At 42.6% G+C, this 25,374-nt stretch overlaps 1 protein-coding gene across 2 annotated transcripts; it reads left to right on the top strand.

Annotated features, from left to right (window-relative positions):
* Window positions 1-1,931: 1,931 nt before the first annotated feature.
* DIO2 (iodothyronine deiodinase 2) lies at window positions 1,932-24,732 on the top strand. Of its 2 annotated transcripts, none has more exons than XM_048485642.1 (2): window positions 1,932-2,710; window positions 16,741-24,732. In XM_048485642.1, the coding sequence occupies exons 1-2, from the start codon at window positions 2,489-2,491 to the stop codon at window positions 17,356-17,358; spliced, it is 840 nt and encodes a 279-aa protein (XP_048341599.1). In that variant the 5' UTR covers window positions 1,932-2,488; the 3' UTR covers window positions 17,359-24,732. The 2 variants fall into 2 exon arrangements, with proteins under 2 accessions (XP_048341599.1, XP_048341600.1); XM_048485643.1 differs by having other exon boundaries at window positions 16,741-17,310.
* The last annotated feature ends 642 nt before the right edge of the window (window positions 24,733-25,374 follow it).

Here is a 25,374-nt window from a genome sequence, read left to right as displayed (position 1 = left end):
AATAAAAATCAAAGCTGAAGTGGGGATTTGAACACAGATCGCCTCAGCACTCAAGCCACTACCCTGTTCCTAAGAGGAGACCTTTGGGGCAGCTTAGACCTGCTAGTGTGATATATACTAATCTTTCACCATTCTGTATCTGATTCTGTTGTTTGACCCTTAATCTCATAGCATTCTGTGTCTGAGTGGGCTGGAAAGTATAGGCAAGTGGGAGAGTTTTTAAATAATCAGTCATAAATGATGATAGTAGAGTGACTCCTGTTAACCTGGTTCTAAGTAAAGTTCCAACTTCAGATTTTGGTGTGAGATTGATCACAGGCATCTTACTGCCTCTCAGGCTCAATTCTCTGATCTGTAAAATGGGAATAATACAATTACCTATTAGATAGATAAGATAGATAGATAAACTTTAATGTCGTCGTGCACGCACAACGAAAATACAAACAGCCCCCAATGCACATTTCTGCAATCCTCACACCCCATCTTCACACCCCATACACACACACACACACACACACACACACACACACACACACACACACACACACACACACACACACACACACACACACACACACACACACACACACACACACATTATCTCAGATGCATGTGACATATAGCTAGTTGCCGTGAGTCTTGAGCTATCAAATAGACTGTACAAATAAATTAACATACTTATCTCAAAAATAAACTGGTTATGGTAGAAATTGCAGGATTTTTTTAAAGCAAGCTTTTTTTGTATATTGCCGAAGGTTTGGAACCACATCTTACCATGACATGCCTCTGATGACGCCAGCCATAGATGCAGGCAAAACTTTAGGAGCAAAAACTACCAGACCACAGCCACACAGCCCAGGAAACCCACAATCTATTTTTTTTGTTCTGTTAAGTCACAGCTGACTTAGGGCAACCCCTGGTGGGGTTTTCAAGGAAAGAGGCATTAGGAGGTGGTTGGCCATTGCTTGCCTCTGCATCATGACCCTGGTGTTCCTTAGAAGTTCTCCTTCAAATAGTTACCAGGGCTGACTCCACATAGCTCTGAGTCCTGACAAAATCAGACCAGCCTGTGTAGCCACCTGCACTGTCACTCTGGCGGACCATTTGGATGTAATGGAAATATGACTTCCTTTTGATGGGAGAAGGATGGAATAAAACAATACATTATTCTTGGGCAGAGGGTCCTTGTAAATCAATGCAGTTCCTTGAAGCTGTACTAATGGCATGCATGAGGCACCCTGTTTCACATCATCTCTGAGCCTGGGACACTAATTCAATTGACAAACTTCAGTATTAAAGGGGGGAAAAACAGAGTTAAGACCTTGCTCCACTCGTTCTCCTTTCTTTAATTCTCTTCCACGTACATGGATGAAGTCAGACCTGGGTGTTCCTTGCATTTCCTTAAGTACCGAGAAGATGACAAAAGGTATTTAAAACAGCACATGTTTTCGCACTTGATGGTTGTGGGAGGGAGATGTACCAAAATGTGCCCTTTTCTAAGATGCATCGGCTCATACACCTTCCTGGAAATAGTACAGAAGAGCAAAATAATGCATGAGAAATAATTTCAAACAATAGAAGACCATGTCTCTGTGGTACTTGCCATGTCACATGAAAATATTTTCCCAATGTTTGAACACATTTGTGGTAAAAAACAAACAAACATCAGAGGTAGCTGGAGATTTCTTTTCTTTTTAAACTACAAAGCAAAGTTCTTCCTTCCCCACTCCCTTCTCTTTCCTTGAAAAAAAAAAGCGTTTTGAGAATTTTACTTTTCTATTCACTGCAGTCCTGGCCAAAGTAAAGCCCTCTTTTACATTGACGTCAAGATCTTTACTAAGATTAGGGTTTCATTTCTCTATTGCAGCAATTAGCCAGGGAATGTATAAAAGGCTTCAGGGAAGCCAGCTAAAACTCCAGAGGGAAAGCACTTTGTACTACAGACAGATAGGGAGAGGGAGAGAAAGCAGAGAGTGGCAGGGGAGAGACCGAGCTGAAGTGAGCGAGAGGAGAGCAGAAAGTTTGTGTACAAAGACTCCCCCCCACCACCACTTCTAGTAATGTTTCACCTGATAGTTTTGGTGATAAAAGACTGTGGGAGCTGCTTACTTTTGGACTTGAAGAGCTGAGAGATACAGGAAAGTTAGCAGTGGTTCCGCTTCAGTTTTAGAACTGCAAGCAGTTGGCAGCACAGTTCTCTCTCTCTCTGTGTCTCTCTCTTTAACGGACTGAAAAGGGCTACTAGTTAAAGGGAAAAAAACTGTTTGACAGACTTTCTGAAAAAATAAAAGCAGTTCAGAGTGGAAGGACTTTCACGCTGGCGTTTTGAGTTTCTTTTTTTAAATACCGTGCTTTGTTGAGACAATTTTCTGAGAGGAGACAGGGGCACAGTGGGTTTTTAAGAAGCACTTTTTATTTTATTGATGAGGATACAGGGCATGATCGGGGAACTCAAGGGAAGCTTTTGAAGAGCAGCAGCCAGGAAGAGATGGGTCTCTTAAGTGTGGACCTGTTGATCACCCTGCAGATCCTGCCGGTTTTCTTCTCCAACTGCCTTTTCCTTGCACTGTATGACTCGGTGGTCCTCTTGAAGCACATGGTGCTTCTCCTGAGTCGCTCCAAATCTGCACGTGGTGAGTGGCGAAGAATGCTGACATCGGAGGGGCTGCGCTGTGTCTGGAATAGCTTCCTCCTAGATGCCTACAAACAGGTGGGTGGATGGAACAGGGCTGTTGAAGATGAACTTTTGGAAGGGGATTGGGATTGTTGATAGAAGGGGGTCAGCAGGAAGATGCATATAAAGTTGGGCTTCAGACCTCAATGAGGGTAAGTCTCATGACCTGAACTTCTGAACACAGAGGCAGCAGAGCCACGATTTGAATTTCCGACTTCTGATTTGAAGTTCTGGATTTAGAGTATTATAGGTTATTTGCAAACTCTAGTTAATGCTGTGTCAGTTTAGGTATTGTATCTGACCCTGGTTGATAGCATGGATTTCTTTATTGATCTCTATTTCTTTAGTATTGTAGTGCAGTTACAGTTTTTTAGGGCTGAAACTGTTCATGGGAATGTATTTGATTTTTTTACTTAGAAAAAAGAGGCGTGTTTGTGTGTGTGCATATATATCATATACAAGCAAGAATGTCTGGGTGCCAGCATATTTCCCTTTTGACTGTAACATACAATCAACTGTGTGTAGCAACTGCACAGTCATGATTTCCTGCCATTACAAATAACATAATAATGACATTCTATAATGCTTGGAATTTCCTGTTGATTTCAAATGTCTAGTTAGAACTGAAAGTAAATAGTCTGCTGACAGTAAATAGGGTGCCAATACTAAATAGGCTGCTACTGTTCCCATTTTTCAGATTAGGAAAGTGTTGAGAATAAAGTTAATGTCAGAAAACTGTCTATTGCAGATGTTAACAGCAGAACTTTTATTAAGGGCAAGAATTTCATAGGGTTTCAAGAGAAGGCTGAGATTTGCATTGCCTGCTGCAAGGGGGAATATGATTATGAGGCCTTTGATATTTGTGGTTTGAAATGGATTTGGTGATCTTGGATGAACTTCACCAGTAGGAGCTCCAATAAGAGTCCTGTTGCCTTCAGGGTTAATAGACTGGGGAATGGTGCACAGTGGAAATTGAAATGTTTTTTTTCTTTTTTACCTGCCAAATTGTGAACGGACAGTGTTTCCCCAGCTCATGTGAATGGGATCAACAACACCAATCTTAATGGGAACTTAAAAGCTTTTATTGGTCTAAGTAACAAAGAAAAAGCCTTAAGCTAAATTCTTGGGAAATAGTTATTATTGTTTACATTGAATGCTTTTTTTTTTCCATGCAAAGATCCCAGTTTCTCATATGGGAAAATGCCAGTGGGTGGAAAATGGAAATAGCCACTGTGCTTTAAAACAAAGGCACTGATGTTGCTAGTCTCCCAGTAGTTCAGTCAATTGCTTTTTCTTACACTGTGCAAAGATAAGTTTGCTTCTCATTCATTTCCCAGGCAATGATAAGTCTTCCACGCAGAAAATATTTGATGGTGACAACTGTCATGAATTTTCATGCTGTTCTGAGTTAGCCTAATTCATCTGTTTAGCCCAATTCATTCCCTGGAAACATGGATACTTCTTAGGAATTCCTTGCACCATGGAGAGCTCCCAGGCCTAAACCAGGAATAAAATGAGGGGTTTGGTACCTAGGGATAATGACGTAAAATATTTCTCACATGGTAGATACAGTTGTCTGGGGTGAGGAGAGAGATTAGAAAAGTTCATGAATGCCAGATTTCCTCAGGGAGGTGACTAACTGGATCCTATAGCATCTATTTAGGAATCAGTTTATGAGCTGAAAATCGTCCAGTGCTTAGTGATACCCTGAAGTATGCATACTCCAGGCTAAAATTTTGGACATTTGTAGCATAAATTGGCTTTTCAGTTGTTTCGATTCTTAAGCACTGCTTTGCTGTATTCTCTGTAGAGCTGCTGTGCCAGTGACTCCACAGAGGTGAACATCTATGCAGACTGAAAGTAGACCAAAGCAATACATTGGATTAAGAGAATAGCTACTGGAATAAACTCTGGAATTCTTCATCCCCTATTCCAATGTCTTTTTTTTTCCATATTAAAATTGTGGGTAATCTGGAGTTCTTGAAACATGACAACAGAGTAATAACTACTGCTGATCATGGTGATCAATGGGCTAGATCAATTTTCTGTCAATCTAACATGTCCAAAAACAGTAACAAACATCTATCAACATTCTTGATTTCCATGTGAGCCCAGCACTGATAGAAATCCACATAATCAAAAATGCTTTTTATTGGGTGGTTGATAGATAAACATTTGGTAAACACTGATAAACCTTTGAAATGTAAGGACAGCATTATTATTATTATTATTTTCCTTTTGGGAAACTTTTCAACGGTCCAGCAGTTCTAGAGAGGACACAAAGGGCATAGATCTCCTAAGAATGGAGTGATGGGTAGTTATGAATCTTGCCATGAACCTTTCCGTGGGTGAGTTGAGTCCTCTAATACAGAAAAGGAGAGTACATGGACAATGCTGTAATACCACAGGCTTGTCCTATGAGCATTTTAGGCAGCATCTCATCCCTGTAGCCTTGACTAGTAAGGACAAATGAAGGTGACAATGACACCTCCTTTTACAAGGGTGTTCATGGGAAGCCAGAATGTGACCATGTGAAAAAAACATGGCAGAGCAGATAGAGGGAACTGAGTCAGAGGAAGGCCAGGCTCTGCAGAGAGAGCTTTTCCTTTTACTAGGCTTGCCTTTAATTAGTGTCACTAGCATCACTTCCAGATGTGAGGTAGAATTTAATTTGTGTCCCCCCCTTTTATAAGCTGTGCGCAGACATCTTCCACATGCCATTAGCAATGATGCTAAATTTAAAGGTGGAAAAAAGTGTTATTTAACAGGCTTATTCACCTCGTGAGTAATATGTTGCTAATCCTGGTATAGGTTGATTCATTTTAAAAGGCTGTTGGAGGTTCTCTTTATGTGTGTTTGTTTAATTTTTTTCTCTCTCTTTATGTGTGTATTTTTAACAAGCTTTGGTACATTTCTACATTCCTGCTGGACTTTGCTTTCTGATTTGAACCCCTGCCAGATTCTCTATGTAGGTTGTTGCTGCATTGTTCCCTCCTTATCACTGGAATAGCAACCCCCAGGGAGGGAAGCACTGCCTCTGTCACAAAGAGAGGATCTTTGTAACAAAGCTAATTATTGTAATGAGGGTTAATAGTGTGAGTGTTTAAGACCTGGCACCTTTATATTACAAGAGAATAGTTCAAAATGAGGGCTCCTTCTGAAAGTACCTGGTGCTCTCGCTCCAGAAGAATGCTGTAATGTTGCTGGGTGCTGTGAGGATGAAAAAGGTAGCTGTATTCCATCACATGTTTAGAGAGTGATGTGACTGTTGGGAAAACAGGACTATGAAAACCCCTGATTGTGTATGTGCAGGATGTCCAGGATCTTCCTAAATTATATAGGTCACCCAGATGAGTGTCAATATAGACTTTGTGGCAGGCAGGCCTCCCAGGTTTGATCTATATACAGTGACATGTACACACATTTTTATACACATACAGTATTTTTATAGTAATGCAGACCATCTCCCACTGGGGCTCTTTTGAAAAATATGTTTTCCTGTGCCAGCTTGGGCTTCAGTGCTACAGTGAGTTTGGCTTTATGAAATGCAGAAATGACAAAATCAAGGGATCTAATGATGCATTCCAGTAGAAGAAGTGGCACATTGTAAATGTTCAGGGTGTGTGATGCTTCCAATGCAAGCGCTGTGCATTTGCTTGGATTCCAGAAACTTGCCTTTTCATTTCAGTTTCCTCATATAGACATCTTTCAAAGGTGGACCTCTTTGGTATAAGGACCCCAAAGGTTCATGCAGGGTATAATGGATTTTCTTTCTTTCGCTGGGGTATAGTGATCATCAGTAAGCCCCAAGTATAGCTATCATTGCAGCCTGTAACTTGTAGAGTAAGACCAGGTTAGGAACTCACACGACTAAGCTAGAAGAGAACAGAATATGTATGCAGTCTTTTTCATACACATATAAAAGGTTGCAAGGGGTTTGGAGGATGCTGTCACTGTGGCCGTTTCCGCACGGCCCATTAACGACGGCCTGGGGGCGGTAAAAACGCCGCCCCCAGGCCGCCGTTCGCACAGGCGCCGCTGCTGCAACGCAGCAGCGGCGACCTGACTCCACTTCCCTCCCCAGAGGCATCAGGCGAACCCGGCAGCCCGCCCGGGGAAGGGCGCTGTCTCCGTCTCCGCCCCACTTCCACCGGTGTCCCTGCGTCGCATGCGCCTGCTGGAAGCGTCGCGGCCCCGCCCACACTGTCCTCAATCTCCAGGGGTGGGAGGGCGCGGCGTGGTGGGCGGGAGCTGCGACGCCCTTCTAAGCGACGCTGAACACCGTTTTGCAGCGAGAAGGGCTTATCCGTGAGGAAGGACACCGTGAGTGGGGCGGGGAAGGGCTCCGTGCGGAGCCGATCTGCCCGGCACCTCAGCCAGCTTCTCCTGCTCATACACTGCCTAGCGTGTGCGAGCGGGCTTCTGCGCCCATACGCCCAGGAAGGAACTCTTGGCGGCATTAAGGCTGGACTGCGATCGTCTTGAGCTTGAAAGCGGCCATGTGATATTGGCTCTTCTCTAGGGTTTCTTATGGATTTTTGAATTAGTTTTAAGTTCAGAATGTTGGAGGTGGGGCACAGACAATTCAGAGCCAGAAATGCCACTTCAAAGTCTTCATAGGATGTCAATAATGCAAGTGGAAGAAATCATGATCTTTATAGACCCAGAGCTTAATATTCTAGCCTGTTATTCCTCAGCCGCTCAAAGGATTTTATTGAAGATATTTTGGCTGTCTTAGCTCAAAAGGACATGATAGTGCAATCCTAAACAGAGTGGCACCATGTAAGCCTATGAGTTTAAGTTCAATTAAATGGATGCAGTTTATCCTGAATTAACCCTACGTGGTCCAAGACTAAATGATGGACATATCCAATCAGTGAGTTTTTGAGATAACAGCTTAATATTGGAAGATGTATTTGGCAGGAAAAACCTAGGCTCATTCCACACATGCAGAATAATGCACTTTCAAACTGCTTTCAGTGCTCTTTGAAGCTGTGCGGAATGGCAAAATCCACTTGCAAACAGTTGTGAAAGTGGTTTGAAAACGCATTATTTTGCGTGTGCGGAAAGGGCCCTAGTTAAGCACATATACTCTCAAGTTAATATTCCTGCTCTAGCAGCTTTCCCATAGAGTTTTTAGAAATCCTAGAGTACCTTCTGATATCATGGCACCACTTCTGTTTTTTTTTTTTACTGAAAGTTATATCAGTGCACTGGTATGATATCAGTATGCAGCCTTTTCTTAAGTTTCCTTCTGCAGGTTCAGTCACTGTCGGGCAACAAAAGGATTTTTTGGGAGGCCCCCACCTATAGTGGAAGTCCTGGCAAACCTTCTTACTATTCTTCACCTGAAAAGTTTGTTTCCAGTTGGAAGTAATTAAGAGACCTGTTACTGAAATTAGGAGTACCAGTAATTGAATATGAGACTGTTGCTGGGGACTCATTTTACAAATCAGTGTTTTTACAAATTCTACAAAAAAACATTTTGCAAGTCTTAAGGGTCTCTGCTAGGGTTGCCAACGTTCAACTGGAGGCTGGAGCTCTCCTGGAATTATGACTCATCTCCAGATCACACAAGTCAATTCTCTTGGAGGAAAATCACAATTTCAGAGCACTGACTCTATAGCATCACGTCCCTCCTCTCAAAACTCCACCCCCCCAAGGAATTTCCCTGCCCTCAATTGGTATTCCTAGTCTCTGCTGCCAATTGAGGCCCTTAGGCACACAATTCCTTTCTCAGTGTCCAGACAGTCTTCGTGGTTACCTGTAGAACATTTGTACCCTGGGACATGTGCGGGAATATCATGGAAGGGCTTGATTTGTAAGCTACACAATCCCAGTCACCCTAGAAGAAGGCAACTTTCCCTGTACTTTCCCCCACTGAAATCTTCTGTGGCTCAGTGCTGTTGTGCTACTGTGGCCCAGTGAACCCCCTTCCAGGAACACTGTGGTGGGCAAAATCTGCAACAGGAAGGAGAGTTGGCAAAAAACGACTATTTACCTCACTGCAAGTGGAAATACCTTTCTGACTGAGGAACTGCAATGAACAGTGGCAGAACAGCATCTGAGGATCCAAGCTAGAGAATGTTAGTGTTTCGAAAAGGCATAAATGACCACATCGATAAGCGTGAGTAAGCCTCAGGGAGTTAGGGCTGGGAGTGGAAGAGAGGTTGTGTCTGGTAAAAACAAAAACACCCCCCCCCCAAATGCATCCAAGTTAAAGGAAAGGAACAACACTCAGCTGTTTCTCCTTGCTCCTTAGATTCACTTGGTCCCAGAGCGAAGTACTTAAAGTACTTTGCAAAATGACATCCTGATATGGCTGCCATTAACATGAGAAAGTGTTGCATAGTGTCACTGCAGAGGAAATATTTACAAAGCCAGGCAGGACAAAGTAAGTAATAATAGCTGGGCTTCTTTCTGACTTTTTGTCTCTTCGACACACTAGTAGGAGAGTACACTATTTTGGCAGGCTTTTAGGGCAGTAGAACAAGACCTCTTAGCCTGAGCCTTTCTGCTTTCATCATCTTTGTTTGTTTTGGCCTACAGTTCAAGGAAGTGCCTTTCTTTGTATTTCACAGCAGTGAGTATATCTTTTGAAAGAAATGGCTTTATTTTAAAAAATCCAGTAGTTCTACATACAAAATAGAAGTTGCAACTTTTTAATAAGGAATAGTGAGTAGCTTCCATGGTTGCATTTAGGTACTATGCAAAGTAAAGAGCATTAATCTCACTAGAACTCTGAGGACAAATGTCTCAATTGTTTTCTTAGTAGTTTTGGAAGGTTGAACTTGATAACTTGTGCTGGGGATATACTCTTTCCTGTGGCTTCTTCCCAAATCCATTGAGATTGAAAGGAAAGGATATGATCCTGTATGTGAGTAGAGCAGATCATTTTTGTGTGGGGTAGCCAATATGGTGCAGTGGCTAACAGTAGCAGACTCTAAGCCGGAGAACCGGTTTTGATTCCCTAGTCCTCCACATGAGCAGCAGACTCTAATTTGGTGAAATAGATTTGTTTCCCCAGTCCTGCACACGAAGCCTGCTGAGTGACCTTGGGCTAGTCCCAGTTCTCTCAGAACTCTCACAGCCACACCTACCTCACCATGTGAGGAGAAGGGAAGTAAGCTGCTTTGAGGCAGAGAAGTTCCTGAAAAAGGCTGGAGAAAAGTGGGTATAAAAACCATCTCTTCTGGAGAAGGCATATAAGTAACTCAAGAACTTCCACAACCATCTTTGAATCTTTGATGTTGTCCCTGACAAACAGGTAAACTTTTCTAATCAGACATTTGCAATGCCCAATCTTATTTTCTTCTGATTTGAAAGGATGCCATGTAAAGAGGAAGAAAGCTTGTTTTCTGCTGCCACAGAGACTAGGACATGGAGTAATGGGTTCAAGGTGCAGGAAAAGAGATTCCACCTAAAAATTAGGAAGCACTTTCTGACTGTCAGGGCTGTTCGACAGTGGAATTCACTGCCTCAGAGAGTGGTGGAGTCTCCTTCTTTGGAGGTTTTTAAACAGAGGCTGGATGAACATATGTCAGGAGTGCTTTGATTGTGTGTTCCTGGATGGCAGGGGGTTGGACTTGATGGCCCTTGTGGTCTATTCCAACTCTCTGATTCTATGATCTGCTCAGCAAAGCCTTCTTCTGCTGAGAAGCTGCCTGTCAGGCATATCTAGGTCAATAGCATTCTGGGATTGGATGAAGCTGTTCCTCTCAAATTTTGTTCTTCCAGTTGGAACTAGAAAGATTTAGAAGACAAACTACATGTAGTTAGTGAATAATGGATAATCAAATAACATTGTTCTGAGAATTCATATTGTTATAAAGTTAGTTATACTTACAGGAATACTACTTGGCTAATTTTAAACCTGGCGTTTCTTTATCCTCAGAAGCAGCCTGCATGCAAGTTTCTCATTTCACCATCATTGCTAACATAGATGCAGCTACCTCCTCTTCCTCATGCTCCACAGGCAATGGCAAACCACCTTTGAATGTCACTTGTCTTGAAAACCCCAAGGGGTTGCCATAAGTTGGCTGTGACTTGATGGCATTTTATACACCCAGGCCCGTTCTGCACGGGCCCCTGAAATGGCTGCACACCAGCATACTTTATGCTGGTGGAGCCCCGAGCCGTTTGCACACTTCCATGCGAGCGGCCCCAGAGCGGCCATGGCCTGCAGAGGCCCTTCGCTCAGAGCCACCTCCATTTTTCTTTTAAACTTCCCTTCCCTTCCCTGCTTAGCTCTGCAGGGAAGAAAAGACACGCCCCCACGGCCATGGCAACACCGGGGGTTGGAGGGCAGTCGGAGTGTCCCTTCCTCCCTGTGGAGCTAAGCAGGGAAGGTAAGTTCAAAAGACAAATGGAGGTGCCTAAAAGCGGCAACTCCAAGCTGGAGTTTGCACAGCACCAGCGGGAAAATCCTCCCGTTGAAAAAAAACCTTACCCTTTGAGCTAGTTTCGAAAGCAGCATTTTCCCGCTGCTGGGGAGGGGGGGGGGAGCACAGCGCTGCCTCATTATGGAGTCAGCAGCCATGCAAACACTGCCCCAGGGACAGTGTTTTTACCATCCCTGAGGTGCTGTTTTTAACCCGTGCAGAACGGCCCTAATTACAGGTTTTGTTTCCTTTGTGATTAGCAATCAGTGTGACTAATGTATAGGATATTGTGAAAAAAGATTACATTTTGAGAGGAGCAGGTCAAAATGATAACAATGACAGCCAACATTGTGAGCTGGGAGTGAAATTTCAGAAGGTGGGCTTTACTCATTTTTCCTGTGAGTTCTCCAAGAAAACTGGTAGATTCTGATACAATTATGGATTGAGAGAAGGGATCCCACACATCTACGCTTTCCCCTCTTTCCTTCTGTTGTCAACAGAAGATTATTCAAGCCTCTGGGAGGTGAGGGACAGAGGGTGGAGTACACCAGCAGAGGAAGAGAAGGGTGAGGAAGAAGTGTGGTGGTTGGCAAGCAAGTAGCATCCCAGTGTGTGGGAGAAGAATGGGAGGTTTGGCCTCAAGGCCTCCAGTTGCACCTAATGGGTGTGGTTTTTCAGGAACTATCTGCAATTTATGTAGCCTCTGAGCAGCTTTACATAATGTTGGATTCTGTAGGGGGAAAACACAATAGTGTCCTTCTGCCAATGACTGATGAAAACTGGGAGGGAGCACTGAGAAAGGCTTCTGAGGGGCTGCTCGTCAGTGAATGGAACAAAATCAAAGCAAAGGTCTTCCCAAGCATTTAAGAGTTCAAGGGGATTCTTTACATATCTCTAACACAATGTGTTTGTGTTTCAAACTGCCAGTGCCATAGCTTGCTAATTATCTGGCAACCTCCACTTTCTGTAGGGAGTTGACACAATCTGCCACACAGCTCAAAAGTCTCTAACGACAGAGCTAAAAAAACAACAACACCCCATCAGGATATGAAAAAAGCGACTTTATCCCCAAAGTTATGGAAGAAGAAAATGTAAATGCTATGATGCTTTGTTCACGGGTGTTTGATGGGCAAAGTTAGCACAGTGGTGAGTTCTATTTCTAGTTGCTGGTTTATGAATGGGGTTCTTTTTTCCCCATCCTCAACCACCTCATTTTTCAGTCTGCATGCAAAAACAAAACTAATCGTGCTCTTGCCACTGCATGCAGTTTTAAAGGGAGATTCCTTTAAAGCAGTGATTCCCAAAGTTGGCGCCACCGCCCCCTGGTGGGTGCTGCAGCGATCCAGGGGGGCGGTGATGGCCACAGGTAGAAACATTAATACATATATCTTTCTGTTTAATTGCTATTAAAATTTAAAAAAAAATAATTTCCAGGGGGCGCTAAGTAATATTTTTTCTGGAAAGGGGGCGGTAGGCCAAATAAGTTTGGGAACCACTGCTTTAAAGGAAGAATTTTGGCAGTTAACTAAATACAATTTTTGTCTCCAAAACACACACACAAAATAGAGAATGTAAGAATATGCGATGAGACTGGCTAGGTCAGAGCAGATGTCTCCAGCACCCACATATTCCAGCTCTCTATCCTCCTTCCCAGAGCAGAAAGCCTGATGCTCAGCACCTGAGATGCTCGCAAGCTGGATATGGTACTGAAAGCCATCCAGTATCCCCAGCACCTAACATCTAACATGAAGGCTTTACTTTAATTTGTATGACCTTTGCTAGATCTGCTGGTGGAAGACAGTCAAATCTCCTGTGGAGAAAATAGCATAAAAAGAGACTGCCGGATCAGGCCAGGGATCCATCTAATCCAGCATTCTCTTTCATGCAGCAGCCAACCATTTGCCCTGACAGAGGGGCAAACGAACAGTGTATAGAGGGCCTCTCTTGCTGCTGCACTAGTAGTCAGAGGTTTGATGCCTCTGGATATGGAAGCTTCCTTCAGATGCCATGGCAAACAGCCATTGATAGACCTCTCCTCCTTGAATCCGCCTAATCTCCTTGTAAAGTGATCAGTGCTTGTGGCCATCACATTCCCCGCCCCCCCCAGCGGTGAATTGCCCAGTTTAATTACTCATTGAATAGTGAAGTATTTCCTTTTGTCTATTCTGAATCTGTTTCTTATCAACTTCATTGGGTGCCCTTGATTTCTAGTGTTTTGAAAGATGAGGAAAAACACCCTTTATCCACTTTATTTGTCCCATGCTTAATTTTATCAGCTTCTATCATGTATCTGTTTAGCCATCTTTTTTTCCTAGACTGCAAAGTCCCAGATTCTCCAGGCTTTTCATTATAGGACAGGTGTTCCAGTCCCCAAAGCACTAATCCACAGTTCTACAATTTCAATGCAATGATGGAGAAGGTCCATTCACTGTATTTAAACATTGGTTAATACAATTAAACCTATTGACACATTTTAATTTGGCAGTTTCACACTGAAGTCCTACAGTGCCAAAAGAATCCAGTTTGTTTTTGCTGTAACAGACTAACATGCCCCCCCCCCCCCCCCATAAAAAACTTGCGGAAGGAATATAAAATCCTAGCCCTGTTTCTATGTTAGCTGCCATAGGAAGCACACTATGTAGCTGACTGGATAGCACAGAAGTCCATGATTATGCTGGAGCCAGAGTTATTGCGTGTGAGGGAAATTCTCTCGGTTTGTTTCTCAGAACAGCTCTCTTGCCTGCCTTTGTCTGTAATTTCAAAAGAAGTTTGGCAGAGCAATAATTTTTATTTTTTTGGATGACATTTCATTGTGGTGTGTTGTGGGTATCTTTCCAAGAGCTAATTCCACCCCTCTTTCAATAATGAAGAGTAACAGCAGAGAAACAAAAAAGTGAGTGACCGGTGAGGATGTCAGGCCCATTCCAGAGACCAGTGGAATAAAGAGGCTCTTTGGGAATGTTAGCGCTTCATCAGGACCAATTAGCAGGAGATGCTGCTGGTTGTGTTGGAGCATTAACTACTGGGCAGGGTTGGTTTTTTTGGAGTGGCTAATGCTAGCATTGAACAAGGCACCGACCTAATTACTCCAACTGCAAGAGCAGGAAGGCCTTTGGCAAGCCTATCTCATTAAGGACGAAATCTCCTTGTGTTTGTTTGGACTGCTAAGAGCAAAAAATTAACACGATAGGTAACCCATTGCCATGAGATTTCCTTTGTTGCTGTGGGAAATGCAGTGACGCTAGTCATACTAGAGGATGGCTTGATTGCTTTCCAGAGATGTGATGACGCGAAACCAGCTATTGTCCCCCCCACCCCCTTTGCCAAAGTCAATCGTCTCCCCCTGGTTTGTAAGGTGCAGCATTTAGCATGGAATAACTGAGAACACCCTTCCGTTGTTGGAGCATAATTAAACAAAAGCCTTTGGGCTTAAAGAGGGCTTAGTTCATGAAAGGCCCAATGATGACAATGGTCAACAGAACCAGGTCCCACCACCACCACAGATTTTAAGGATCCATTCATTTTTTGAATGATCTTCTATAATATGTAGCAGAAGATTCAAACAGATGACACTGTTACATATATTTTGCATCCTGTTTGTGCCAACTGGGAGGCCAGATATTTAGGTTTTCCAGTGTCATTCCCATGGTTGAATCCAACTTGTTTTCCTGAAAAGAACCTAAAGAGAAAAATTAGTGAGTATTGACAGGAAGCTAACTTCAGATGTTCTTGAATCTTCTGAACCATTCTTTCCTTCCTTTTGTTAAATGTCATATTCTTTATACACACCAGGAGTTGGAGGTAAATATGCATTTTTCTCACTGTTCAGAGATGCTGCTTGGGAACCTGTCCATTTCATGTCATGAATAGCAGATGAAAATGCATAATGTTCCTGCATAGTTCTTGAGAGATACACTGCATAGCCATATAATCAAAGGGGCTGCCATTTCCATTCATGTACATACTTAGTCATCAACAATCATGTCTGCACCATGTGAATAATACATCCCCATTTTGACCTGTAAAAAATGTTTTTGCCTTTTTCATTCTTTCCTAAACTTAGTAGACTAGATTGTGTACATCTTCTCAGTATTCACTGGAAGAATCCACACTTTTGAGGATCTGGATTTCAAAATTAGGACATTCTTTTTTGGAATATAGTGACCACAATATATGTGGTACATGTTTCTTTCTCTATATATTTTTTCCTGTTGAGTCACATCTGAGTTATGGTGACCCAGTGGGGGTTTACAAGAGTGAAGATGTTCAGAGGGGCTTTGCCATTGTCTCCCGCTGCATTATGACCCTGGTATTCCTTGGAGATCTCCATCCAAATACTAACCAGGGCCTGTCTTCCTTAGCTTCTGAGATTTGATGAGATCAGGCTAACCTAGGGCTATCCAGCTCAAGCTATTTTCTTAATATTAATATGATATTACCGGTATATTCATGTATTTATATTATGTTCATCATATCAACAATTGGAAATGGCTTATACTTCCTGTCATGACATTGTTTCCTGTTTTTACTAGACACTGTTTTCACCTGTGCTCTGTAATATATGCTAAAATACCTATGTATTAGGATACGGACAATGAAATCCTGAGAGGCAGAGTGAAACCTCTCAGAACGCGCCATGACCCCAGCAATGGTATAAATGCCTTTACATTGGTGCAGAAGCACTTATGCTGGCACTGAGGAGCCACACAGCAGCCCAACTTTGCAGTGCCAGTTATGCTGCAACACCAGCATTCCTCTGGCACCAGCATTTGGGACCCATGCTGGCACCAAAGGGGGCATTCCCAGAGGTGGGGCCAACAGTTCCATGGGGTTGGGGAAGCATCCCTGTCTGCTTGCCAGCTTGGGCACACCATATCTCTTTGGAGGTGGTAGGGTTACACTGCAGCTGTGCTGTCCCCAGCCTCAGCACAACTACCCTGCCCTTAGGATTGCATTGTGAGTTTTCTCCCTCCCCCATTCTTCTGGTTGTATTTTTGCATCTGTTTTTATGCTCATTCAGGGTAATAGTTCATGCCTCTGAGGATGGGGGCTATTGCTCATGGAAGCATATACCATGCATCACAGTAAATGTGTTAGTCTTTATGGTCCCATGCTGTTTGGCAGTAGTGGACTAACTGGTTTTCCAACCTTTTTTGTTTTAATTATTTTGAAGCTTGTTGCCTAGTGGGATTCATGTTAAAATCAAACAGATAGTATATACTAGTATATATCATGACTAGTATTCATTTTGACCAGTGGGTAAGGATTTCCTTTCCCCCTCTGAACAGGTCTACTCCCTCTTAAACCTTCCAAGTTGGTGGCCACCCCCACATCCTCGGTAGAGACTTCCACAATTTAACTCTGCACTGTGTGAAGAAATATTTCCTTTTGTCTTGTTTTAAATCTCTCAGCCTTCAGCTTTACCTGATGACCCTACATTCTAATGTTACGAGAGAGGGAGAAAATCTTCTCTCTGTCCACCTGCTCCATGCATTGCATAGCTTAACAGGCCCCTGTCATGTCTCCTCTAGTTCAACTTTTTTCTAAGCACTTTAATCAACACTCACAGAGTCGTCGCTCTGGCCCCCTGATCATTTTGGTTGCTCTTTTCTGCATTTTCTCAAACGCTGCAATATTCTTTTTTAAAACGTGACTTATAATGTCTGTGTTTGTTTTAAATTTCAGGTGAAATTGGGTGGAGAAGCTCCCAACTCCAATGTGATTCACATTGCTAATGACACCGAAGAGAGCAGCACCCGATGGAAAAGCTCCAATGGGGCCTATGGAACCGAGTGCCATCTTCTAGACTTTGCCGCTTCGGAGCGTCCATTAGTAGTCAACTTTGGCTCAGCCACCTGACCTCCCTTCACAAACCAGCTGTCGGCCTTCGGCAAGCTGGTGGAAGAGTTCTCCAGTGTGGCTGACTTTCTGTTAGTCTACATTGATGAGGCTCACCCATCAGATGGCTGGGCTGCTCCTGGTGTCTCGTCCTCCTTCAGTGTAAAGAAACACAGGAACCAAGAAGATAGGTGTGCAGCTGCTCACCAGCTCCTGCAGCGCTTTTCTTTGCCACCTCAGTGCCAGATTGTGGCAGACTGCATGGACAATAATGCCAATGTGGCCTATGGGGTCTCCTTTGAGCGCGTGTGCATAGTACAAAGACAAAAAATTGTTTACCTGGGGGGCAAAGGTCCCTTTTTCTACAATCTCCAAGAAGTTCGACTTTGGTTGGAGCAGAACTTTAGGAAGAGATGAACTTCAGACTTACCAGAAGAAGCTAGGCTGATAATCCTGCCCCTCTAGAGTGATGCAGAAGGGAAAGAAACAGCTCCTTGTTTTGAATGGACTTCTCTTGGCAGAGAAGAAGGTCAAATGATAAGGTCAAACAAACACAACAGACAAAAAAAATCCATAGTGCAGTAGCGAATTGAATTCCCCTTGCCTGCTCAGCAGAGATTTGGATAAAAAATTAACTTTTAAGGCTACTAGATGGTTGAGATTATATTTCTGTACTTTGAGTAGGTTACCATTGTGATTCATGAAAGAAAGCACAGCTTCCCAAAAACAAAATCCCACATCCTCCCCAGTTCGTGTTGGAAGCTCAAACATCATCTAACTCCAAGAGGGCATCTTTTTAAGTACTGGTGTTTATCCTGCTGAGTTCCAAATCAGAAAAAAAAAGGAATTTGAGGCATACAGTTGTCATAAAATAGAACTTTTTGTGACAGAGAGGTACAGTGTTACGGATTAAGCACATTCCAGCATCCACCTCAAATTGGCTAGTTGGTCAGTTGTCCTCTTCCTCATTGCAACTAGAAACTTGTGTTCACAACTGGAAAACTGTATTTGAGGTATACTCTAGATACAATCCTGTAAACCTTTAAATCGAAAGAAGACTAATTGGTATGAGATAAATAAAGGGTTCTGAGACTACAGGTTATATAGTCACATTTGAGCCATTCTGTGGTTTCAGGCTCTAATGGAGTATTAAAATTTTTACAGAAATCCTCAAGGAAGAAATGACTCAAGCTGTTTTTGGACCACAGGTCACACCCTGCAAAGTAGATCCCTGTGGTGGTAGAGGAGCCCATTGTGTGTTAGACTGATCCAGGCAACACCTGCTATCAAACTATGTGGCTCTGCCCCGGCAAATGAGTCTTATGGGTGTTGTCTCAGGGGTAAGACACTCTAAATCCATGCTTCTGAACTCGTACGTAAGAGTTATGGGGAGATTCCTTTAAAGCCACACAATATTATTCCAGCATGGAGATCTTTTCATGTAAGGAACAACAGATATAAACCAAGATATAAACAGATATAAACCAAGATAATCTCAGTATTGGAAAGGGAAGGGAACCATTGTGGACGTTGCAGCCTATAGGGGGAGCAACAGGAAGGGAGAGAAAGGTAGAATAAAGGCAGGGCAGAGAGGGAAGCAAACAAGAAAGAGTTGGTTGCGGAAGGTCCCATTTCAGCAATTTCAGACATTGGGACAGCTCAGACTTCCCACTATTGTATCCTGTGCAAATATCTGCAATCACCCAAGTCCTAGACTAGAGCTGACCAGAGTTAATGGGAGCTCTGAATGCAGGGAACTGAAACCATTTATTTATCAGTGTGCTTGCTTTCTTTTCTAGAGAGAACAACCCAATACAGTTACTGTGTGTTTAGGTTTTTGTTTTGTTTTTTTAAAGATAATAATTTATTGCATTTGGAAACAACGATGCAGAAAGTGTATTTTTGTGTAAGGGGGAGGGGTGGGGATTGCACACCACTTTACCTCATTGGTATCTAAACTCTGTCCATTAGTTAAATGTGGTTTGTGTCCATTTATTTCCCCCTTTGCTCCTAGAAGTGCAATTAGTTTTCAATCACATTACTTCGTTGAGGTTAGCTCAGCTTGAAAAAGATTTCATTTGCAGGGCTACTGAATTGCAGTGCCATGGCAGACCAGAATATTGTCCCATCGTCCATTGCCTGTGAAACATTCCTGTTGGTCACAGAATCACTTCCCTTGTTGTCTGTTAAGAGGGGATTGCGGAGAATGAGTTAGGTGACTGGGCTGGATTTTTACAAGAGTGGGATAATGTGATGTTGTTTTGAAAAAAATGTTGCTATTTGGAGCACAATCCAACCAGGGAAGTTTTCTGCATAGGGTTGCCAGCTCTAAATTGGGGAATACCTGGAGATTTGGGGGAGTGAAGCCTGGGCAGTCAAGTTTCTGGGAAGAGATTGATCTCTATGGGGTACAATACCATAGAGTCCATCATCCAAAGCAGTCATTTTCTCTTGGGGAATGGATCTCTATTATCTGGATATCAGTTGTAATAGCAGAAGATCTCCAGGTTCTACCTGGAGGCTGGCAACCATACAAATCCTGCATGAGCTCCACTGAAAAGAACAGGAAGAGCCCAAGAGGACTAAGTTAGAAAACATCCTGGTGGGTTGTCAATTTGGTTTTGAAGTATTCTTTCGTTTTCCATAACATAAAGATTAGGAAGGAAGGCAGATGGCCTACATGCCTATTTTCCTTGATTGTTTTTCAAAAATGCAAAACAGCAACAGCCTAATCAGTGCTGAGCATTCAGTGATGCGTAAAATCTCTCCCCCTCACCCAAATGAGTTGACAATGTTGTTTTACTTTTAGTTTCAGCTAATGAACAAAGGTATGCTTTAGAATTTGCTTCTCCACATTGCAGTATGCAAACTTGACAGTAAGGTATGACTGCTATTTTGCTGATATTCACCTCCGTTCCTTCCTTTCCTTCTATGTACAGAGTGCACATGGGCCCACAAATACTGATAAAGGATGCTGGAGAAGCTGGGTGCAAATGAATTTTTGAAAGCAGGTAGCCAGAGGGTAATGAGAAGGCATGTTTTCTTACAACCTGGGAGATTTTATACAGATATAAGGAATGGGTGAAGAAAGGAAAGGGGGACAGTGGAAGGGAACTTGGGACCTTTAGCATGGGGTGAAGATGATATTGCTACAAGAAATGTAGGGGCAGATAGCATGCTGGTCTTTCATCATCATAGCTAGCTGGCACGAGACCTTTTGCTTGGCAAATGCCTGAAGACATGTGCTTTATAGATACGGTAATCTCCAAGTGTTTGGATTTCATAGCAGTCTTTAATTCTAACCAGTTTCCTTTTCTAGATTTTAAACACATTTGTTCTTGAATGCTTATTCTATTCTTTTAAAACCTACCAAACAGAGAAATTATCAAAATAACAGCAAGCTCCTAACTGTAGATGCCCCACTGATTTTGGTGGGGCTTACTTTTAGGTGAGCATGTTCGGGGTTAAACCTAATTTACTGAATCCAGTATCCTGTTTCAGATAGCCTTCAGGATTTGACACTCGGGAAGTTTAAAAAAAACCCTTTGCTGGTTGATTCCAAGACAGTTTGTTAGTAGCAGAAGGAATTTTAACCCAATCAGCAATTGTCATGAAAGCTTCAGGATATGATGGAATAATATTACATTCTTACACCCCATTTATTCATGTGCTAAATGCTGCCACTGAACAAAATGCTACTAGTCTTGTTGGAATCATACCTTAACTGCCCAATCCAAAGGCTGCGGTTGCCAGAGATGCTGCCCCACCACCTCCAGAGGGCTTCTAGGCCGCGTAGGAAAGCAGAAAACCCAGAGAATCCCAGACTGCCTGAACAGTCCCCATTGGGGGAAAAGGATTTATGCCATCCTTTAGGGTGGTGTAAGTCACAGGCCTGTGCCTGGGATGTTCCCAGCCTGAAAGCCCAGTGGAAGCCGACTAAGGTCATCTTCATCCCCAAGAATGCCTCTACCCTGTCCCCAGCTGTGACAGTGTCCACAATTATGCCAGCACAGCTCTAGAGCAAGCATCCTCTTCTCAGTTGGGCACCTCACAGCTCCAGAATTCCCACCTGCTGCCCTGTTTGCCCCCCCCCCCCCGCTACCATAGGTGCCACCTATTTTGGCGGGGTGGGCAAATGCATTGGCGCAAGTCCGTGCTGCTTCCTGATTATTCTTCACACACACCCAGATTGGGCTTTCCATTATTTCCTTTTATCTGAGTCATAGCTCAATGGTTGAGAACCTAATTCACATCAAGGTCCAAGTTAAAGGATCAGTTAAAGGATCACAGATCTGATGAAATGAAAGACAAGTTGGAGGAGAGGAATTGAGCTAGATGGACCCAAGGGCTGGCTCAGTATAAGGCAGTTTCGTCTTATCTGGGATAACTAGAATGCTCTTGTTACTTCTTTTTTCAATCCGCATGTAATGCCAGATGTGATCAAAGGCAATCACAAGTCTTGTGGGCACTTGAAAAGGCTAACAGGAGTGTTGTCTTTTAACTGTTAGTGGCCATTAAATTCCTGATATCCTGTTCACATTTCCCAAGGATCAAACACCCCTTGACTTTAGTAAACACATATAGCACACGGCCCTCCAGATGTAATGGACTACAGTTCCCATCATCCCCTGCCAGCATGATGCTGGCAGGGGATGACAGGAACTGTAGTCCATAACATCTGGAGGGCCACGAGTTTGACACCCGTGACATATAGGATTGCTGTGTTCGTTGTTTTGCCACAACAAATCCTTCTAGGTATGATCAGCACTTGATGTCTGTTCACTGGGTTCATTCAAACCACTCAGAATAGTTTTCTTTGATCTCTTAAAAATTTGTTGTCATATCTCCCCACTGAATGTTCCCTTTTCTTTCCTTGTTGAGGAAAATGGGCCATTTGGTGTGGGGGGTTTCCCCCTTACTTCATACAAGCACAATCGTGTTTTTATTTTCTCCCTCCCTAAGTCTGTTCGCATTTCTGATCACTTTCATCCCATATCTGTTTCTTTGGTAAATGGTTTCTTTTCATGTTGGGGATGGGAACAAAGACGACAAAGAGAATGACTGTTCTGGATGGAGCCACAAATTGATTTACATTTTAAGCTACCCTTTATATTCCTTCTCGATGAATTTCTCAAACTTTTCGAAAATAATTTTGTCAAAACTTCCCTTTCCTTCTCATTTGTATGTCTTGGAAGGAAAACCGACTAACACGTTCCATGTGACTGTTGGAACATACCTTAAGCCCACAAGAGGGATTGTGAGTGACTAAACTATAATACCAATTTGCATATCTAAAGTCACAGCAATTTTGCATGGCTGTTTTCTTCTTTTTGGATTTCTATTATGCTGTCCTTTTTATGTGCAAAATGCTTGTTATTCATAGCTGTGTGTTCCTCACACAGTGCGAGGATTAGAAAACCAGCTCCTGACAACAGAAAATCCATTCACTTTCTTTCTCTCCCAACAACACAGATCTCTGACCCTTTCCACCAACTTAATGATGGCCAACAACCAGAAAAATTATTATGACAGGAATTATATTTTGTTAAAAAAAATGTGTAAGGAAACAGCAGAGCAAAAGCCAGTGGAAGTTACAACTTTTTTTTCTTAAAAGAAGAATTAAGTTGAGAAGAGGAATTTTACTTTCTTACGTCTTACTGATGGATTACAGTCCCTTCAGGATTTGTGTGTAATACAAAAGTGTGTAATACTTTGTTTTAAGGAAAGACTTTACATTTCTTCGGTGACCCCTTACTGTTGATGAGAGACATACTGTCAGCATTAGATCATGGTTCATTCTGCATACAGGAATTGAAATGTCTTGCAGACATTTTAAAAAGCACTGTTTTGGCTTTTTTCTCCCTCGCAGCACAGGAGAAATAAAGCATTGCCAGCCAAAACAGTTCTTTTTCCCATCACCACCCTCACCCCGGTCAAGCTCTCACCTTCATTTTTGTTGTGCCCGCCATTTTGTACTGATGCAGAGATTTTCCCATGGAAGTTTCCTTGGCTAACAGCTCATCTGCTTGCTATTTTCATTTTCAAAATATGTTAATAAAGTTCGTTTCCCCGGCTATTCCATACATGTGTCATTTTTTCTTTCGTTTTGAGGGAGGTGTCTTCATAGTTATGACAACATATGAGAATCACAGTCACTCAGAGGGCTGGCATACGTCCCATTAAGAAGCAATGGGTAGATGCGGCCTGGTGTCATCGTAGCTATGAAGATACCTCCCTCAAAACAAAAGAAAAAGAAAAAACAACACGTACACAGGATCACCAGGGAAAATTAACTTTATTCATGTATTTTTAAAACATAAATAGCAAAGCGGATGAGCTGCTAGCCAAGGAAAAACCTTCAGCAAATGGAGGCAGGCATGGAGAATCTCTGCAGCAGCACAAAATGGTAGGCATCAGCTGTGGAGAAAATGAAGTATTATTAGACTGACAGCCTTCAGGATATAGCCACGAAAGTGTTTCTGAAACTAGGGCATGCTCTAGTGTTAGTTTCTCAGGTGTATTATAGAACTGGCTTGTTATGAAGCAGGATACTGGATGGATCTGTCTTATTAAAATCTGGTTGCGATGCTTCTTTATTAAAAAGAACCATCAAAAAGTCTCTGTGTCATCTCCATTTTTGTCCTATAAGCAGGAAGTAATTTTCAGCGAAGGACCAGCTATCTGGACTTATGGTCTAAAGTTGTGAAAGAGGGGATGCAAAATTGAACTGAAAAATTATAGTTGCACTGGGGCGTAGCCACCATTGATAAGTATTTGAAAAACTAAATATGCAGAATAGATAATACAGTCTCAGGACTATGGTAGCTACAGCACAGGAAATGATTTTTTAAAGTGATTCTTAAACCTGTATAAAACAGGTTTCACACACAAATTGGAGCATCTTATTTCTGGTTTTGGTGGGTTTTCCGGGCTGTGTGGCCGTGGTCTGGTGGATCTTGTTCCTAACATTTCACCTGCATCTGTGGCTGGCATCTTCGGAGGTGTATCACAGAGGGAAGTCTGCTCCACTGTGTCCCGTGGCCACACAGCCCGGAAAACCCACCAGCACCAGTTGAATCCGGCCATGAAAGCCTTTGTCAATACATCTTATTTCTGTTCTGAGAAAGTGTCAGCACAGATTTAAGGCACAATGTAGCAAATGGGGCTCAGTGCTACTTTTCATTTTATTTTTTTAAAGTATGCTGTGGTGTGTATTAAAGCTTATGGTGAGATCATTTATTTGGAGGGAAACCAGTCTGAGTAATCTGTAAGGCTTCTCATAAACTTAACCAGTATTTTGTGCATGGCCTTTTGTGCTTCTGGATGTTGGATTTAGCTATTCTAAACCTGCATTCAATAATATAACCAAAGCAATAAAATGTACCAGGTAGGGAATATTGGCCAGTTTTATTCAGATCCTCACTGTGTGAGCTCAGGATTCATATTGACCAAACTTTGGCTGGACCCAAGACTTGGTTTGCAAGGATGAGAGATGAGGATGAAGCAGAGATGCTGGTGTCTTCATGAAGATTGCTAACAAAAGAGTGACTCACTCAGTTGGCATTCAGATGCTTCCACACTGGCATGTCTCTTTTTTTGCCTTTCTATCTCCACCTTCAGAAATAAGAATGCATTTGAAATCCATTAATATGAGTCCTGGGTAAACATGGTGGAGATTCACTTGTTTGTGTGTATGCATGTATCTTTGTTTAGATGTCAAAATACACTCTGTAGATCAGCCAGCAAAAAAAAAAAAGTTACATAACTGGTGCTGTGTGGACCATGTACTTTATAGAACTGTTTTTTTTCCCTTGTATTTTAATAAAAATTGAAGAAAAAGACCTAGTTTCCCTGTGTTTACTGTTGTGAGGGATAGATGGCCTTATAGATCTTACTGTTATGGAAGTGGTGAAAAGCAGTTACTTGGAGCGGTTGGATCCCCAGGGGATGGCATTTACTCATCTACAAAATAAAAGAGAAAACCAAATCACTGGATGGGCACAGTCCTGCCAAAGTTAAGCACTTTGAAATCCTGGGAGAGCCTTAAGTATAATACTTCTATGAATGTCAATGGGAGATCAAACTGCTTTATCCTAGCTGAATATGCTTGTAGTGTGTAACGGCTATGGTGAATCCATAAAGCTGCCTTGTTCTGTGTGAGATGACTGGCGTATCAACCTCAGCACTGTCTACTCTGACCAGCAGCAGCTCTCCAGGATCTCAGGCAGAGGTCTTATGCTTCATCTGTTACCTGATCCTGTAGCGGGAAATAGCAGGGGTTAAACCTGGCATGATGCTCTGTATGTATTTTACCACTGTGTCACCATTTGAATCAGTTGCATACATATATAGATGACAAGGGTGAACTGCGCAGTTGTTCGAATGAAATGTAACAGTCATACTGCACGCTGAAGGAAATCTCATTAAAGCAGCAGAACAATTTTCAATCATGGAATTGTAAAATCTTTCCTTTTTTTTCTT

This window comes from Sphaerodactylus townsendi, linkage group LG02 (genome assembly GCF_021028975.2).
Source record: "Sphaerodactylus townsendi isolate TG3544 linkage group LG02, MPM_Stown_v2.3, whole genome shotgun sequence".
Classification (NCBI taxonomy): domain Eukaryota; kingdom Metazoa; phylum Chordata; class Lepidosauria; order Squamata; family Sphaerodactylidae; genus Sphaerodactylus; species Sphaerodactylus townsendi.
The sequence above is the reverse complement of the archived record's forward strand: the minus strand, read 5'-3'. Positions and strand labels throughout refer to the sequence as shown.